This window comes from Caretta caretta, chromosome 4 (assembly GCF_965140235.1).
Source record: "Caretta caretta isolate rCarCar2 chromosome 4, rCarCar1.hap1, whole genome shotgun sequence".
Taxonomy (NCBI): Eukaryota; Metazoa; Chordata; order Testudines; family Cheloniidae; genus Caretta; species Caretta caretta.
In genome coordinates this window covers 85,171,617-85,191,596 of record NC_134209.1, presented here as the reverse complement: position 1 = coordinate 85,191,596, position 19,980 = coordinate 85,171,617, and the positions used below count along the sequence as shown (strand labels likewise).

The window sequence follows — 19,980 nt, the reverse complement described above, 5'->3', positions numbered from 1 at the left end:
TAAATTGTTATGTAGCTTTAAAACCACCGAATTATTACTCTTAAAGACTATGCATCTGAGAGAGACTTTCTGGAATCAGGCCCTATATTTTTTTCTTCAAAACTGTCCTGTGGGAAATATTTTTTAGATTAAAGTCTTGTACTCTAACTTTCTTTATGGAGTAAATATTTATAGTTGAATTTAACTGCCTGAGAAAGAAGAGTTGATATATACAACCTTGTCTTTATTTAAGCTGTTAAGTAAAACATAATCGCCAAAAATACTACTTTAAATAGATGTTAAAGGTCTGCTTTGGAACCACAAAACTGAGGGAAGACATCAGTGATAATCTAACATGAGCCTCCAGCTCTGACACATCATAATAATAATAATGTCTCAGAGCCAGATTCTGCCTGGCCTTTATATGTGGAGAACAGTGGAAAAGAGGGTAGAAGTAGCCTCACCTTTCCTCCCCACGTAGCCTGTGTGATGGCCAGGTAGAATTCCTATCCTTGCACATAGGGTTGCTCCCCTTATGCTCTGTCATATATACATAGATTCCAACTCCAGAAGGAACCATTGATCATCTAGTCTGACAGGCAATAGAACTTCCCCAAAATAATTCTTTTGAACTGGAGCATATCTTATTTTAAAAAAAATCTAATCTTGATTTAAAAATTTATTAGTGATGAGGAATCCACCGTAACCCTTGGTAAATTGTGCCATTGGTTAATTACCCTCACTGTAAAACAAAACAAAACGAAACAAAAAAGCCTTTCTTCCAGTCTGGATTTGTTTAGCTTCAACTTCCAGCCATTGGATCTTGTTATGTCTTTCTCTGCTGGACTGAAGAGCCCATTACCAACTATTTGTTCCCCATGTAGATACTTAGACTGTGAGCAAATCAACCCCACAACCTTTTTTTCATAACACAGTACCCTAAAGGAGTAGCTAGCTCTATAAGCGAAAACTGATACATTTTTAATGGTGACCATTGAGGGAGCTGTGTGTCCCTGGCACTAATTCAATCCAGTATCACCATCTGAAGGCTGTTGGTCTAGTTTTTAGTAGTCAGATGTCCTTAACACACACTAATCACAGCCTGCAGCATTTCCGGAAACCTCAGCAAAGAGGCCAAAACTGAATGGGCATGAAAGGTGAACTTCCCTTTAACTCCTGAAAGTGGTCCCTACAGGGAAGGACTGAAATATATTGATGGTGAAACTTGCATTTGTGTAGCATATATTGTACCTATACTATAAATAAAAAGAATTTCAATCTCTGGAGTTGTCAGCAGAGGATCTTTCATGAACACAATTTTTTAAAATTAAAAATTATTAGCTATATAAACACAACAACATGAGTTAATTACTATGTATTCTTCTGGATATTTAGTTTAAATATAAGTTTCCTTGCCCTTTCTGTTTCTTTGATCATTAATAAAATTTGAGTAGCATAATTTTTATTGTTATATATCTTTGAGAGACTATACTGTATAAGGTCAACTGATATATAGAATTTTTAAAATTAACGTTTATTTAGGTACTCCATAATAATATTAAATATACCCCATGTTGTAAATCCTAAGGATGCTCAACATTTACTTAATTAAATCTCTTATCTGTTTGTAGCTACTCCATGCTCTCTTTGCCAGCTCTGCCGACTATGTATCCGAAATTGCATCGGAAGAGCAAGACTGCATCTTATCCCCCAACTTCAGTTGCCAACAATATTGAAGGATTTTTTACAGTATAGATAAAATTTAGAAACTTGAACAAGTACTGTTTTGTCTGTATACCGAATGTTCCACAGGAAGAACTTCTGGGGAAATAGTCTTTTACATATTACCATACTAAGTCTTTGACACCAGGAGTCATGATGTAACAATATTTGGGAGCCCTTTAACGACTCGGTGCCAACATGCTAATACAACTGAGTAAAATGAAGTGTGCTAATACTCTGGGAAATGATTGTATAGCTAGCTTTAGCTTAACACTTACTAATTAGCTATTTTGCTGATAAAGTTAATTAATTGTATTTGTACGTTATAATCTGTTTGATACATCTGAAACCCCACAGAGTTCCTTTACAAGTATTGTTGAGTTTGTCAGTTTGGATTTATTATTGTATATTTGTAAATGTCTGTTATTTGTGCCTAGAAATACATGGCAATAGGTGCACTCTATAAGTTGGAAAAATAAATAGGTCTCTCAATTTTTCTTTCTTGCTTTTCCTATATAGGCAATTCATAAATGACAACTGATGAGAACTCATTTCAACCCCTCCTTCCCTTTCCCCCGCACACAGTTCTAGAGTTGCTTTACACAATATTCAAAAATATGGACAGGTGAGGTGGTTTCCCCCTTCCTCTCCAACACCACTTCCACAGTTAATTGGAGACTCAGAAGCCATATTTTTTGGCATATCCCTGAAAAGGAAACATGTCTTCACATCAACACCACTGTTGCCTGACCTTGATCCTACCATTGGCTCCCCTGCTAATACCTTGAACCCTTACTCATATAAAGGGCACCCTAAACCAGCAGTGTGCCCTGCCTCTTGCAGGAGATGGTGAGCAATCTGACTTTTCTGCATGTACCATTTCCAGTATGTCATAAGAGCCATCTATTCTGGACAGCGGGCAAACTCATCTCCTTCATAATCACTTGTTTCAGTCAATGTTTCAGTCACTGGCTTCATCATGGCATTGAACTTCTAAGAAGCTGGTTTGATGCCAATGGTCCTCTGTGAGGACCCAGTGGCTAGTATGCCCAAGGTTGTGGTGACCTTGACAATAAAACTTCTGTATGTCATCTTCACTAATCACAAAAGTGTATAATGGTTTGGGGTTGAGCCTGCATTTCAGTCAGGTAATTGTAAGTTTTCCTGGGTTCAGAGGGAACATGGATGGTATTGGAAACTTTGGGGCAAGCTTGGCTCTCCTCCTCCTCAAGATATACCATCCTAGCATGGTCAGGTGTTGTGTTCCCTCATTTGTCTCAAGATATACCATCTCCCTTATCTCCCCACTCTCCCTGCTAGTCTCCTATTTCCTCTGTCCCAACCCTTCTCCCCAATGGCCTTATAACAGCTGTTGCTTAGTTGCTATCTTGCGGGCTTGCTCTCTAATAGTGCATCCGATGAAGTGAGCTGTAGCTCACGAAAGCTTATGCTCAAATAAATTTGTTAGTCTCTAAGGTGCCACAAATACTCCTTTTCTTTTTGTGAATACAGACTAACACGGCTGCCAATAGAATCACTCTCACTCATACTCTCCTGCGTGTTTGGTTTTTTAATCAGAATGGACTGATGATCCCAGGTTTGCAGAACAAAGGAATGGCTAGACTACTGAATGGTAAAAACTGTACCTGCTAACTTAGTCAAACCTGTGGCTTTTGAAAATCTTGACTGAGCAGCTGGCTCCTTAACTGTGTCCTGATACTATCCTCTTGTATTAATCAGGGCATTTGGGCCTGAGTAGAAAGCTGTTCTGAAAATCCAAGTCCTGACTAGACAACAGTCACTTGCCCTATGCAACCTATTGAAAATTTTGGCATAAATCTTTATAGAAAGTGAAAACACCTAATCTTAATGCAAAATATTGATATTACATTGTAATAATGAGACAAAAGCACCACACAAAGTTTTCTCTAAATCTCTTGGATTAATCCTACTTTAGTATTTTAAATTTAATAAATTATACAGAGATGGGCCCCATTTGTAAAGGAGAAACAAAATGATTCCTTCTACAAAAAGTCATTTTTCAATTTGGATGCCTGTTTGTTTGAATATCTCTTTGCTCTTCATGGTGTCAAGTATTAGGGGGTAGCTGTGTTAGTCTGTAGCCACAAAAACAACAAGGTGCCACCTTTAACACCTTTAAGGTGTTAACCTTAAGGTGTAACACCTTTAAGGTGCCACCGGACTCCTTGTTGTCTTTGCTCTTCGACATTCAGACTGTGTCTACAGTACACGGAATGAATCACAGAAAAACATCATAACACATTAATTCATAAGATGGTAAAACATTTTTGTTTTATGTATTATATTAAAATTAATCAGTGAGAGGGGTAAAATTTTTGAAAGCAGCCAAGAGAAATAGGCTCCTTGCTGCATGTGAAAGTTTTATCCTAGGACACTTTAAAATGTTTTAATTTCATTGTTTCTACTAACCTAAACCAAAGCACTTAACCTCATCCAATTAATACAAAATTCCAATTCTGAGGAAGATTCAAAGGCAGGCTAGCCACAAGAATAAACTATGTTTTGGTAAAAATTCGAAAGCCATTCCACATAGGGTTCATCTCCACTCAGGCTTTTCCTTCTCACCCATGAAGCGGTCTGATTATCTGTGCCTTGTCCCTGTAACCTGACATGATAGCATATTTGATACATATGGTATGAAAGGGAAAAAAACCCACCATCCCCAACATCTGTTCTGAATTTATATTTTTTGGATTGCCATTTATGCTCTCTTATCACATCATCTCTTTTGGAATGAAAATACAGCTGTTCCTCAAAGGAACACCACAGTCTGGATCCCAAAAAAGAAAAAACATGATGAGTGCTGTACCCTCTTCCTATTGTCTTTTTGAAGTTTCTGTTTGGATTAAATAGACAAGAGGAATGTTGCTTTCCTCTTTTCAAAAGCTTCTGCCCATTCAGTTCTGAAGTTGTTCCCAATCATAGTGTTATTTTTAATCTGTATTCCTTTATAGGGAAATTCTTTGCTATGGGCTTCTGGAATCCATCCTCTATATCGGCACTGCTTTTCTCTTCAAAACTAGATAAACTAGCTTCTTAGGCTTCAAATCTGCCATGGATTACATGGAATATAATTCAGATTTTCATGTAATTTAAAAAAGTGACAGTAAACATGCATTGTTCTGTGCAGATTGCTATGTGCAACTCATGTCAGGTTACATTTAGACAAAGAACCATCCCATCCCTGAAAAGAAGTGAAAACAGTTAAATAAGCATGTTGTACATGTCAGTAGCTCTGGATTTACAAGATTTTTCTCCCTTGGTTTACACAATGCCAGAGGTGTCCTATTTTCTCAGAAAAAAAGCAAGCAAACAATTCAAAACATAGCTTATCATGCTGAGCACTATTGCCTCATTGTTTCCTTGTTCTCCAGCACTTGTGGTCTGTAGCCATCTGTTGTCTCTTGTCTTAAATTTAGATTGTAATCCTTGAGGCAGAGATTGTCATTTTTGTTTTGTGTTTGTACAGCCTCTAGCCCAGTGGAGTCCTAGTCAATAGCTAGGGCTCAGAGGCACTATAAAAATACAAATAAATAATAATAATAATCATGATCATATATTGTATACAATTCATTACCTGATTACAACCACAGCAACTCATATTCAATACATTTTGATAGTTACATATAACATTTACATTTCTAACAAAAAAATTAACGAGAGCTGGTCAAAAACTTCCCAGCAAGATCTTTTTCAATGGAAAATGCCTCTTCAATTGCAATGAACATTTTTACCCGCCCCCTCCAAAAAATGTTATCATTTGGCTGAAATTTGTCAAAAAACTCACTTCACAACATCTTTAAAAGTTTTCAAAAAGTTTAATTCTATTTTAGTGAGAAAAAAAATCGCTTTTTTACTCTTTTATTTTGGAAAAAGGGTGGGTAAGTAAAAAATGTAAGAGTGAGTGAGAGGTTCTTCTTCCCCTCTCCCCCCCTCTAAAAGTAAATGGCTTTGTTGGTGAAAAAGCAAAAAGTTTCATGGAACATTTCAAGCAAATCAATTTTTTAATTTTTTTCCCCCAGAAACAATAATGGAAACATTTAGACATGTGCGAATATATGATTTTCTCAGTAGAAGAGAAGGAAAAAACCACAACAGGAATTTTGAATACTTACCCACTGAAAAGTGGAAGATGCAATAACAGCCAGTTACAGAATAGCCACTTTAGGGCTACAGCTGCTGGACTTTGCCAAATTTAAAGGGATACCTATCCCCACCCCACACCGGGAATGCTGGGATAAAGTTCTTGTACGAGGGCAACTCTCCACAAGGGAGACTCTGTAGGTATTAGCAATTGCAAAGGAAGGGATACCTGGAGATAGGACTACATTTGTAGAACAAAATATATGTAAAAAGTATTAGGGGATTCATCTGTGGGAGCCCAACACAAACAGAGCTGAGCTCTTTTCCACTAAAGCTCTGTAAAACTCAACATAGAAAGTCATAAAAAAAGAGTGTACATGCCTTAGGGAAATGAGATATGGAGTCTTCTACGCTATTTGTTTGAATCCAGTCTAGATCAGTAATAACCAAAAGGTTTTATCTTACAGGAACATAAGAACGGCCATACTGGGTCAGACCAAAGGTCCATGAAGCCCAGTATCCTGTCCTCTGACAGTGGCGAATGGCAGGTGCCCCAAAAGGGAATGAACAGACAGGTTATTATCAAGTGATCCATGCCCTGTCACCCAGTCCCAGCTTCTGGCAAACAGAGGCTAGGGACACCATTCCTGCCCATCCTGGCTAATAGCCATTGATGGACCTATCTTCCGTGAATCTATCTAGCTCCCTTTTGAACACCGTTATAGTATTGGCCTTCACAACACCCTCTGGCAAGGGGTTCCAGAGTTGACAGTGCATTGCATGAAAAGCAGCAGGGAACAAAGAACAGGGAAATGAATTGGTTGTCACAGCCCAGTTTCTAGAAAACATGTCTACATCACAAACTCACAATCACCACCATGTTTGGAACTGTTACCTCTGTTGGCAACTGTTTGTAGCCCCCCCGAATAAGACCAGAGACTGAGTAGGTCTGGAAATAAAGCTAGAAGCAAGACGCATGTTGGAGCAGCGTGAGGATGCTTGCAGTTCTGTTGCCCATGCTGAACCTGTTTTATGGATACACAGTAATCTGCAGGTCTGTCAATCTGACACCTTTTACAAGCATGAAATTAATTTAAGTAGGGGAGAAACAGCAATTATACATATCAATAGATATTTAAAAAGCAATGTAGCTGTATACCTATTGTAGAACTTTATATGGTGCTTATCCTTGTAGCATGTGGGCATGTATGGAAGTCATAGTGTTTATTATCCTGAAAGAAAATGTGGGTGAAATCCTGGTCCCACTGAAGTCAATGACAATTACTATTGACTTTAGTTGGGCCAGGATTTCACTCCTGGTGTTTAAATAACCACTTTTGGGTTCTGGATTAGAGCTGTGCACTTGGATTCTGCAGGAAGATAGATCCTGAATGAAGAAGCATTTGGATTTATTATTCCCTGGCTTTTTGAATGCTTCAAAAAGACATTTAGGGACCCAAATAAAGCAAGATCCAATCTCTCATTTCCATTCACTGAAATATATGTGAGAAGATTTGATTGTGCATTTTCAGTATTAATAGAATTGGAGGACTGGAAGGGACCTCAAGAGGATTTTTAGTCCAGTCCCCTGCACTCAAGGCAGGATTAAGTATTATCTAGACCAGCCCTGATAGGTGTTTCTCTAACCTGCTCTTGAAAACCTTCAATGACAGAGATTCCACAACATCCCTAGGAAATTTATTCCAGTGCTTAACTACCTTGACAATTAGGAATTTAATGTCCAACCTAAACTGCTCTTGCTGCAATTTAAGCTCATTGCTTCTTTTCATATCCTCAAAAGTTAAAGAGAACAACGTTTCTCCCTCCTCCTTGTAACAACCTTTTATGTACTTGAAAAAACTGTTATCATGCCCCCTTTCAGTCTTCTCTTCTCCAGACTAAACAAACCCAATTTTTTCAATCTTCCCTCAAAGGTCATGTTTTCTAGATCTTTAATCATTTTTGTTGCTCTTCTCTGGACTCTATCCAATTCATCCACATCCTTCCTGAAATGTGGTGCCCAGAACTGGACACAATACTCCAGTTAAGGTCTAATCAGTGCGAAGTAGAGCAGAAGAATTACTTCTTGTGTCTTTCTTACAACACTCCTGCTAATACATCCCAGAATTATGTTTGCTTTTTTTGCAACAGCATTACACTGTTGACTCGTATTGAGCTTGTGATCCACTATGACCCGCCCCCCTCCCCGATCCCTTTCCCCAGTACTCTTTTCTAGGCACTCATTTCCCATTTTGTATGTATGCAATTGATTGTTCCTTCCTAAGTGGAGTACTATGCATTTGTCCTTATTGAATTTCATCCTATTTACTTCACACCATTTCTCCAGTTTGTCCAGATCATTTTGAATTTTAATCCTATCCTCCAAAGCACTTGCAACCCCTCTCAGCTTGGTATTGTCTGTAAAATTATGCGTGTACTCTCTATACCATTATCTAAATCACTGATGAAGATATTGAACAGAACCAGAACCGATCCCCATGGGACCCCACTTGATATGCCCTTCCAACTTGACTGTGAACTACTGATAACTGCTCCCTGGGAACAGTTTTCCAACCAGTTATGCATCCACCTTATAGCAGCTCCATCTAGGTCGTATTTCCATAGGTTTTTTATGAGAAGGTCATGTGAGACAGTATCAAAAGCCAAGTCAAGGTATACCACATTTACTGCTTCCCCCCATACCCTGTTAAAGAAAGCTATTAGGTTGGTTTGACATGATTTGTTCTTGACAAATCCATGCTGTTACTTATCACCTTATTATCGTCTAGGTGTTTGCAAATTGGTTGCTTAATTATTTGCTCCATTGTCTTTCCCAGAACTGAAGTTAAGCTGACTGGTCTGTAATTCCCCTGTTGTTCTTACTCCCCTTTTTATAAATTGGCACTATATTTTCCCTTTTCCAGTCCTCTGGAATCTCCCATCTTCCATGACTTTTCGAAGATAATCACGAATGGCTCTGATAGCTCCTCAGTCAGCTCCTTGAGTATTTTATGATGTATTTAATCAGGGCCTGGTTGACTTGAGGCTTTGAGATATTATAATGCCTGTACAAAATTCCATGATTTTTCTATTTTTGTTTTTAAATGATTTAATAATGTAGGCATTGTTACATTCAAGTGTACATGCCATATGGCACTGTCTAGAGTGAATTACAGCATTTAAAGCAAGAGTTGCAATAACACAAACCAAACAGATTGAAGATTATATAAAGGTCTCAGCATAAACAAAATGCTACTATAGATTCATAGCCAATGACAAATAGTGCCCAAAATATATTGTAGGGTGGGACATTTCTGAACCTCCATACCTTCTGCACAAATCAGTTATCCCAAATAAAACCAAATAATAAATGTGGAGGCGTGTTCTTCCCTGCTCCCTAACAGCTCCTCTGCAGTAAATCCCACTACAGTTCCTCTATTCCTCTTGAAGATGATCTAGCAGCCACTTTCTGCTCAGCTCCTTGCCTCCATTCCAGTTTGAAAAACAGCCAGCTGCCCATACTTCCATCTCCCAGTATCTGAGTCAAAAGCCTGCCTTTTTCCCCTTGCATCCACCGTTTCCAGGTCAAAGGCTCCTACCTGCTACCTCCTTGAAATAACAAGTTGGCCAGCAATTCATTCTGCTTCAATTTCCTCCCACTAGGACCCACTCAAGCTTCCTGAGTTGGGAGTGGAGCTATGCACTAGGGCTGTGCCTGATGAATCATTCTATGAACTCTGGGGCTTCTCTGAATTTGTCCCAAATACGACTAGAAAGACAGCCTGTGAGCATGATTTGATCTCTGTACTGCTCTATATGTTTAATAGAAAGATGAACTCTATTAGGATCTAAAAGCCAGTAGGCTCACCACCTCTCCCTCTGTTGATTGCACTCTGTGGTGCTGCTGAATGGAAGGTGTTGGAAGCTGCCAGCCTCTCCTTCCATCCAGCCAGTCTCCTGCCCTCCTTTGCACCCTGCCCTCCATTGTTTTGCTGGAGAGACTGGGAAAAAAAAAAGAAGAGGGAAACACAGCTTTCATTTGTTTAAAGAAAAAGAGGGGATTTATTAATTGATAAGGCTTAGCCCTATTAGCCCCTCATTACCTGCTCCATTGTTCAAAACTACTTCAAAAGGCCCATATTCAGTTTGTGGAGGAACACACCATCCAGATCCACCAAACATTTATTCAGGTGAATGATTTAATGCTTGTGAGCAGCTCTGTTGAACTGAATGTGATTATAAGTGTGCATAATTATTTGCAGGATCAGACCCTTATTAAGTACTATCAGCAAACAAAGTAAATGAATGATCAGTGATACTGGAACTACTAATATAAAGGTTTCAGAGTAGCAGCCGTGTTAGTCTGTATCCGCAAAAAGAACAGGAGTACTTGTGGCACCTTAGAGACTAACCAATTTATTTGGGCATAAGCTTTCGTGGGCTACAGCTCACTTCATCGGATGTATAGAATGGAACATATAGTAAGAAGATTATATATATATATACACACACACATATAGAGAAGGTGGAAGTTGCCATACAAACTGTAAGAGGCTAATTAATTAAGATGAGCTATTATCAGCAAGAGAAAAAACCCTTTTGTAGCGATAATCAAGATGGCCCATTTAGAGAGTTGACAAGAAGGTGTGAGGATACTTAACACAGGGAAATAGATTCAATTTGTGTAATGACCCAGTCACTCCCAGTCTCTCCATCAGGGGCTCGTTCACCTGCACATCTACCAATGTGATATATGCCATCATGTGCCAGCAATGCCCCTCTGCCATGTACATTGGCCAAACCGGACAGTCTCTATACAAAAGAATAAACAGACACAAAGCAGACATCAAGAATTACAACATTCAAAAACCAGTCGGAGAACACTTCAATCTCTCTGGTTACTCGATTACAGACCTAAAAGTCTCAATATTACAACAAAAAAACTTCAAAAACAGACTCCAATGAGAGAGACTGCTGAATTGGAATTAATTTGCAAACTGGACACCATTAAATTAGGCTTGAATAAAGACTGGGAGTGGATGTGTCATTACTCAAAGTAAAACTATTTCCCCACGTTTATTCCCCGCCCCCACCCATGGTTCCTCACACATTCTTGTCAACTGCTGGAAATGGCCCATCTTGATTATCAGGTTTCAGAGTAGCAGCCGTGTTAGTCTGTATTCACAAAAAGAAAAGGAGTACTTGTGGCACCTTAGAGACTAACAAATTTATTTGAGCATGAGCTTTCGTGAGCTACAGCTCACTTCACTACAAAAGGTTTTTTTTCTCTCCTGCTGGTAATAGCTCACCTTACCTGATTACTCTTGTTACAGTGTGTATGGTAACACCCATTGTTTCATGTTCTCTGTGTATATAAAATCTCCCCACTGTATTTTCCACGGCATGCATCTGATGAAATGAGCTGTAGCTCACGAAAGCTTATGCTCAAATAAATTTGTTAGTCTACAAGGTGCCACAAATACTCCTGTTCTTTTTGCCCCCCACTGTTCCCCTTGGTTTAATCTGAGTGGAGAACACTTCAATCTCTCTGGCCACTCAGTAAAAGATTTAAGGGTGGCAACTTTGCAACAGAAAAGCTTCAAAAACAGACTCCAACGAGAAACTGCTGAGCTTGAATTAATATGCAAACTAGATACCATAACTTGGGTTTGAATAGAGACTGGGAGTGGCTGGGTCATTACACATATTGAATCTATTTCCCTAAGTTAAGTATTCTCACACCTTCTTGTCAACTGTCTAAATGGGCCATCTTGATTATCACTACAAAAAGTTTTTTCTCCTGATGATAATAGCTCATCTTAATTAATTAGTCTCTTACAGTTTGTATGGCAACTTTCACCCTCTCTGTATGTATTGTGACAAAGTTCCTCCTCTACCTTGGTGGGTCTTGCGCTTTTTGGCGGATTTGCTCGCCTTGGAGCTTCACGGTAGCCCTCAGTTTGGCCGTTTTCGTGAACCCACAGTCCAGGTCAACTCCTTCTGTGTCTGACCAGGAGTTGGGAGGTTTGGGGGGAACTCGGGCCCGCCCTCTACTCTGGGTTCCAGCCCAGGGCCCTTTGGAATGCAGCTGTCTAGAATGCCTCCTGGAACAGCTGTGCGACAGCTACAACTCCCTGGGCTACTTCCCAATGGCCTCCTCCCAACACCTTCTTTATCCTCACCATAGGACCTTCCTCCTGGTGTCTGATAATGCTCGTACTCCTCAGTCCTCCAACAGTCCACGTTCTCACTCTCAGCTCCTAGCGCCTCTTGCTCCCAGCTCCTTACGTGCGCACCACAAACTGAAGTGAGCTCCTTTTTAAACCCAGGTGCCCTGAGTAGCCTGCCTTAATTGATTCTAGCAGCTTCTCGATTGGCTGCAGGTGTTCTAATCAGCCTGTCTTAATTGTCTCCAGAAGGTTCCTGATTGTTCTGGAACATTCCCTGTTACCTTACCCAGGGAAAAGGGACCTACTTAACCTGGGGCTAATATATCTGCGTCCTATTACTCTCCTGTAGCCATCTGGCCTGACCCTGTCACAGTATATATTTTCTTACTATATGGTCCATTCTATGCATCCGATGAAGGGGGCTGTAACCCACGAAAGCTTATGCTCTAATAAATTTGTTAGTCTCTACGGTGCTAGAAGTACTCCTGTTCTTTTTGTAATATAAAGAATGATTACATAGGTGTAGCTCAGGTGAAACAACTGAACACTTAAGCTTAATTTAGTGTATAGATAAAAAAAGACAAGCTCTAAAATGAAAAGAGAACAATGATCCAGGGTTGGAATTAACATTTACCTAACTAACCAATAGTAAAATTAGAGTCTCACAAAGGAAGGAAAAGAAGTCTAAACATTTTCCAGGGACTCAGGATCAGACATCAAAAGTAAACTGCACCTTGTATTTTTTACAGTTTTCTATTTAGCTTTCTTGCTTGTTTTTCTTTTTTAACAGCCTGGCTGTAAGGGCAAGAAAGATTTAAATCTGAAGGATTTGGATATATGACAAAAAGGTGGTCTGGATTCTGATCTCATTTACATCGGTGTAAATCCAGAGTAACATCACTGACTTGGTAGAGTTATTCAAGATTTACACTGGTATAAATGAGATCAGAATTTGATCCAGTAACTTCATATGCTGATTCTCTTGTTCGTAGAATATAGTCATCACAAGAAACATGAAGGATTGTGATGAGTGAGCAGAGATACCTCTTGTCCCCCATTAAATGTAGCACATGAAATTACAGCAAACTATTTTCTCCCTTTTTGAGTGGGGTACCATACCTAGGATTTAAACAGTAGAAGTACAGATTATTGTGGGAACTACCTTGGAGTTTAAGAATGCACAGATTATTCTCATTAATTATTGTTTATATTTCAGTATTGCACAGGGGAAAAGGATTGGGTTCCCATTGTTTTAGGCAGTCTACAAAATCATTTATTATGTTAATTTCATCTCCAGCAGAATTGTGTCTTCAACAGAACTAACAACATGAAACTAGTGAGATAATTCGGAAACAATCCAAACACCGCAGTAAAAAAATTCAGAACTTGCAAAATAGATTCTCTTTACATAGCAATGGTTGTGGAAGGAAGCCACAGTAAACTATGGAATCTATCCTAAATGTCAGTTAGAACCATTGTTCCACAGTTATTTATAGCAGGTGTCAGCTGGACTGCTCTGCCCTTATTATTCTTTCAAAACCTTTATATTTAGGCTTGGCAGAATTAGATTTTTTTTGTTTTGACTGATAATAGTGATGTTTATTTTTATCAATTTAAATTTTCACTGTTATGGGAAATTGTGGGGAGGGTCAGACATTAATTATTTAATGACAGTAGACTTAAGATTCAGAAAGTTAAAGCTTTATAGCTGTTAAAAAACAAAGTCAACATCACATGTCAAAATATACAAAGTAAATATCCATAAATCAAACTCTAATAAGTTGTCAAAGAGCATCTTTCTTACTCTTCTATTTGTAAATTTTGATTATGATGAATCAAAATATTTTGAGGGGTTCTCTGTGTGTATGGTGAAATTGACATTTACTGATAAAAAGCTAATCTTTCCAAGCCTATTTATATTGCACTATAATCTTACATGGGTACAAATATACTTTATGATGAAATTCTGACATCCTTAGTCAGGCCTGTTTTCTCTGTGCACTGTGCTGCCTAAGTGGCTGCATTCTGGGCAGAGTCAGACAGACAAGAATTCCCTCAGTGAAGGGAAACTCTTAGCTGGCTTAAAACTGGCAGAAGTGTCACTAGCATAGGAGAAGAAACTGTTCTAACTTATACTGGGGCCAGATGACGTAGATCAGAGAGCTCCAACAAGTGCCTTACCAGCTGTCCCTCTCCACTGAGCCACCAGGTCTCTGGAACAGGGAGAAATCATCCCTCAGTTTTGCACTAGCCTTTACTCAGGTAAAACTCCCATTGATTGGTTTTCCTGAGAAAGGAACAATCAGAAAAGAAGGAAGGACTTTAGGATTTGTCCCCTGGATAAAGACACATTTCTTGTTGTAAAGATTATCGCTCATTTCTTTTAACTTGTCTTTGATTTGAAAATATCACTTCCTTTTCTGGGGTGGAGAATAAGGACACACATGGTGCAAATATTTCACAAAATGTCTGACTGAAAGAGCAACCTTTGTAGAAGGGAAATCTTTAAAGAATTGTATATCATTCCTTGGCTTTTCTCTGCCTCTGTTGCTAACATGCTCCCATTCTACTTAAGAGACAAACTGCAGTGTTCTTGAATCTTCACTAACTTCAGTTTCTGAGTGATCTCAATGCGGAGTTCCATGTAGAGTGCATTACAACAGTGTTGAGGTGACCAAAGCAGAGATAATTATGGCAAGGTCCACAAGAGTTAGAGCACTTCTCTCAACAAGCACAACTGGACAAAATTCTGTTGGCCACAGATGCTACCTGTGCATCCAGGAGTAGTCTTGAGTCTCGGAGTACCCTGCCAATTGCACTACTGTGTTAAAAATGGCAGTTACCTTTCTGAAATAAGATAAGAGGTGCTCATATAAATTCCATCAATTCTTCCATTTGCTTCGCAGAATTCATGTACAGTTAACAACTGCACTTCTTTCTGAAATGCACTGTTAATGAAAATATCTCTTTTTCAGAGTCTGTGGTTTGAGGAATACATGAAAATCTAATAAGTGGAGAAAAATTCCAAAGGCACACAGGTGGCAAGCTAATAAACTTAGTTGAAATAAATTTGTATTATCCAAACTATTACATATTTAATATTTTAATATTAAAATATTAGATAATAAAGAATCACTTCTGTTAAGTTTACCACCTGTATGCCTTGGAAATTCTTCTCCCTTTACTAGGACTTCATTTCTTCCTCTCACCTCAGATTCTGAAACAGATATTTTCAATAATCATGGCTTTGGGAGACCAGATGGCTAATATGATGGAGAGCCTTTGACCTGTGGATAATCAGTTTAAATTCCGCCTAGGTCACAAAAGAAGCAAACATTTTCTTATTACTGGATATGTATCCAATTATCTTCGTGACCTGAGCATGGTTGTCTCAGTAATGTTTCTACTGGGTATTCACATGACAAAATATACCACGTTCCATTAGTACTCTTGTTGGCAATCTCAGTGGATAGGCCAATGAGTTAATGGGCTGAGGTAACTGTTTGCTGCCCATGCTGTACCTGTCAAGTGGATAAGGAGAAGATTTCAGTTTCTGGGGCTGTACAGTACAGTACCTTTCTCAACCATTGTATTAGGGCATCAAATCCGTAAGTCATCTCATATGACTCCTTTACATGTCTCAAATTGATACTCTACACAAACAGATAAGATCATTTTGATGTAATATCTGTCCAACATACACACTCCCCTAACATATTCAAATTACAAGCATAAACAGGTAATATATATATAGGTTTGAAAGTATCACATTTCAAACTATCAAAAAGCAATTTTGCCCCAATACTTGAATTAATTATGGACACAGAAGCTAATTTTGCCTGAGCTAAAGTAATTTAATTAAAAATAATTAATAATAATGAGATGTAAATAATAAGGAGGACAGGTTACTGTTACAGAGTGATCTGAATCACTTGGTTAAATGGTCACAAGTCAACAAGTGTTTTAATACAGCCAAAGGACAAGTTATATATCAGGGAACTAAGAACACAGGTTATACCTACAGGATGGGAGACCATCTTGGAAAGCAGTAACTCAAAAAAGATGTTGGGGTCAATATAGATAACATGAGCTCTCAATGTAATGCTGTGGCAAAAAGGGCTAATGCAATGATTGGATGTATAAAAAAGAACTATCAAGTAGAAGTAGGGAAGTGATCTTGCCCCTGTACACAGCATTGGTAAGAAAGTTACTAAAATACTATGGTCAGTTGTGGTGTCTGAACTTCATGAAAATGGGGAAATACTGGAGAGTGTTCAAAAGAGGGCCACAACAGTGATCAAGGGGCTGGAAAACAAGCATTACAACGTCAGATTGCTTTAGGCAGCGGTTCTCAAACTTTAGCAATCCGAGGACCACACTTTTCATTTAAAATTATTTGGGGACCCCCAATCTCCTTGCTCACCGTTGCCCTGCCCCCTGCTCCACCCCTTCCAAGGCCACACCCCTGCCCCACCTCTGCTCACTCCACCCCCCTTCCCTCTGTCAATCACTCTCCCCCACTCTCACTCACTTTCACCAGGCTGGGGCAACGGATTGGGGTGCGGGAAGGAGTGTGGGGTGCGGGCTCTGGTAGGGAGTGTGGGGTGGAGGAGGGGGTGCAGGCTCTGGGAGGGAGTTTGGGTGTGGGAGGGGGTGAGGGCTCTGGCTGTGCAACGCTTACCTCAGGCGGCTCCTGAAAGCAACTGGAAAATCCTCTGGCAGCGGCTCATAAGCGGGAGGGCCAGAGGGATCTCTGCAGGATGCCGCTGCGCACAGTCACCACCCCTGCAACTCCCATTGGTTGCAGTTCCTGGCCAATGGGAGCTGTGGAATCGACACTCGGGGCGAAGGCAGCGCGCAGAGCCCCCCTGCCCCTCCACACCTCAAGGGGTTGCAGAGATGTGCTAGCCACTTCTGGGAGCGGCACGGGGCCAGGGCAGGTAGGTAGCCTGTTCCCTGGCATGCTGGGAGGGATGGGAAGGAGTTGAGGGAGGGAGGAAGAGAGGGGGAGAAGTTTCTCAGCGGGGCCCGTGGACCCCCTGAAGTACCCTCGGGGACCCCCAGAGGTCCGTGGACTCCAGTTTGAGAAACGCTGGCTTATGGAATTCAGTTTGAGAAGGCAACAAATTATTTAAGCATTGTCATAGGTACTTCATGGAAAAGAAATCTGAAAGGGAGGGGCTTTTCAATCTTGCTGACAAAGGCATAACAAGATCCAATGGCTGGAACTTGAAGTTAGATCAATTCAACCTTGAAATAAGATGTAATTTCCTAGCTGTGAAGGTAATTAAACATTGAAACAATTTACAAGTGGAGGGAGTGAATTTGTCATCATTTTAAATCTTTATAATGATATTAGATATTTTTAAAAAGACATGCTTTAATCCATTTTGGGGAGAAATTCTATGGCCTGTGTGGAGGGGAGAGAGGGTCAGGCTGGATGGTTGTAATTCCTTCTGGCCTTGGAATCTGAAAGTCTGAGTTCCACTGTTCATCCTATTCCTTCATAGGCCACGAGAATGAGATTATCTGCATTACCCTCAAAATGCTTATAACACTTGCAATTCTCATTAAGACTATAACTATAATCAAATTCCATGCTACAAGAATCAGGAAGGAATTTGTCCCCCTCACCCCATACAATTTTTTATTTTTAAGTATTCTGGGTTTTTTTCCACCTTCCTCTGAAGTATCAAAGATTGGTCACAGCTGGAGATGGGACAGCAGACGGTGTGGAACAGTGGTCAGAGGTGTTTAGAGAATCCTCTTTCTATATGCCTGGTCTATGTCAGGTGTGTCTTGCTCACATGTTCAGGGTCAAACAGATTGCCAGGGGCCAGGAAGAAATTTTCTCCCAGGTCACATTGGCTACAACCTTGGGTGGGATTTCCCTTCCTTTGCAGCATGGGGCATAGATTGCTGCTGGAATGGGCATATCTCATCTCATCAGTTCTCTGCCATGGTGGGGGCTTCAGGCATTGGTGGCAACTTGGTCTCTCCTGCTCTCTGCCTGTGACACACACTCCTGAGGACTGAAATGCTTTAGTTTAACAAAAGTCTTTGGGCTTTATGTAGAAGTACCTAGACATGGGCAGCGGTCAGGGGAGGCTGGGGGAGGCTGTGCCTCCCCAAACAGCCAGGTGTGTCCCCACCCACACTTCACCAGTGCTGCTGAGCTCCAGGGGCTGGGGCCATGCTGCCCGCCTTCCTGGGGCTGCGGGGGCTGCTGTGGCGCCACGGGCTCTCCTTTTCTGGGAGGGGGAGACTGCAGAGGTGCTATGGCACGCTCTCCCTTCCGGAGCTCTGGGGAGGCTGCAGCAATGACAGTGCACGCTCTTGCTTCCAGGGCTTGCAGGCTGCTGACACTAGCCAGCCTGGGGCAGGGGCCAGCGACCGTGGGTGGGAGTTAACTTCTGGGGTGCGTGGAAGGGGCGGGTCCACAGGTGGAAGGGGCAGAGCTGGGGGCTAGCCTTCCCCAGCCAGTGGTTCATGCGTTGCCCATGTACCTAGATGAAAATGAATGGACTGTGATATACAGGCGGTGAGACTAGATGATCTAATGGTCCATTCTGGCCTTAAACTCTATAAAACAATGATAATGTGTTTCAGAATGAAGTTCAGGGAATATATGATTTATTTTCCAGAGAAAACTGAGCTGAAATGAATGTAACATATTTTAGCAAATTCCAGCTATGAAGTCTGACTGAAAAAAGTTCTCTTTTCAGTTTCCTGTGATTTTTATTTACTAAAATGCAGAGTACTTCCTTCATAGCTATTGTTATTTCCACTAGACAACTGGACGGTGGCAGTCCTGTGGTATTGACCTGTAACCTCTGCACATGCTGCAACAGCTTCAGCATCTTCACTCTTCAGTAATTTTAAGTGGTTAATGCCTTAGGAGGACTGTCAATAAAATGTGTATCAAAATGAGCAAAGAAAGACTCTTCTTAGACTCTCTATTTTTTTATTTAATTACTCAAACAGAAAAAATCACTGAGCTATAATAAGCGCTTGAGAGTGAGCCGGTGCCTGAAATAATTTACCTCTAAATGCTACTGTGGCACTCAAAGCAGCACCCTGAAACCCCCATAATCATCCATCACATAATTATGATATACTTCATACAATACATGCCATATAAGATATCATATGAAAGGTCATGATCTGCTGAAGCCCACTGTTTTGTCAAAATATGTATATTTGATAGTGTGTATGAACTTATGAGATTTTGCTGTATGATTGTTACTGAAATATGTTGTAAGTTTATGAGTTTTCCATTGACAACAAAGGAAGTGACCAACACCCAGGTGGGCGCTGAATGACCATCACCAGCAGCGGAATAGTAAACAAGGGATTTACAATTCAGTGACAGTTTCACAAGACCACACCAGAGCGATTGCTCAACCTTGTGAGTCGGCAGCAGGACATGTCTGGGCTAGTATTTCCCAGGCACATGGACTGGGGTTATAAAAAAAGGGACAGTGGCATCAGGCCTTGGTGTTGGATCATATTAAAGAAGTTCTGTATTAAAATCACAAATGAGTTTGATTCCCCATAGTTTAAATTCCAGGGTATTACTAATTAAGAGGTCTCTTGGTTTTTGGTACTGTTTCTCTCCCTCTTTGTGTGAAACTTGCAAGCTGCTAATTGTGTTAGTACATTCTAAGACGGAGTCTGTTCTCAAAGCAATTCACACAGAGAGAGACTCAAAGCAATACTCTGTAACAACAGAAACAGCACCCGGAGACTCCCCGCCCTTTTGTTGTATTAACAATTGTGATTAAAATAGAGATAGAGGATGTATGTGGATGGATGCTTGGTGTGGATAATAACTGAATGATCAGGGAGGTGCCAGCCTAAGAATCCAGTGTCCATTGGCTGAAGAAGGCGTCAAGTGGAAATAACCAGAGGACCCCCGGAGGGCAGACTGGAATCCACCCAACAGCCTCAAGAATGGGAGAACCAAAGAACAAGATAACATCTA

The 19,980-nt window shown here is 40.4% G+C and overlaps 1 protein-coding gene and 1 long non-coding RNA gene across 4 annotated transcripts in view; one reads left to right on the top strand and one right to left on the bottom strand.

Moving 5' to 3' along the window:
• Positions 1-2,193, top strand: part of ASB5 (ankyrin repeat and SOCS box containing 5) — a 41,572-nt gene extending 39,379 nt beyond the window's left edge. For all 3 annotated transcript variants that reach the window (XM_048847794.2, XM_048847796.2, XM_048847797.2), the window contains exon 7: positions 1,611-2,193. In XM_048847794.2, coding sequence (XP_048703751.1) covers positions 1,611-1,738 — 128 coding nt within the window. In that variant the 3' untranslated portion in view covers positions 1,739-2,193. The remainder of the gene's footprint in view (positions 1-1,610) is intronic.
• The window catches only part of LOC125635740 (uncharacterized), an 81,858-nt gene that overhangs the window by 56,736 nt on the left and 5,142 nt on the right, over positions 1-19,980 (bottom strand). The gene's annotated exons all lie outside the window — the stretch shown is intronic.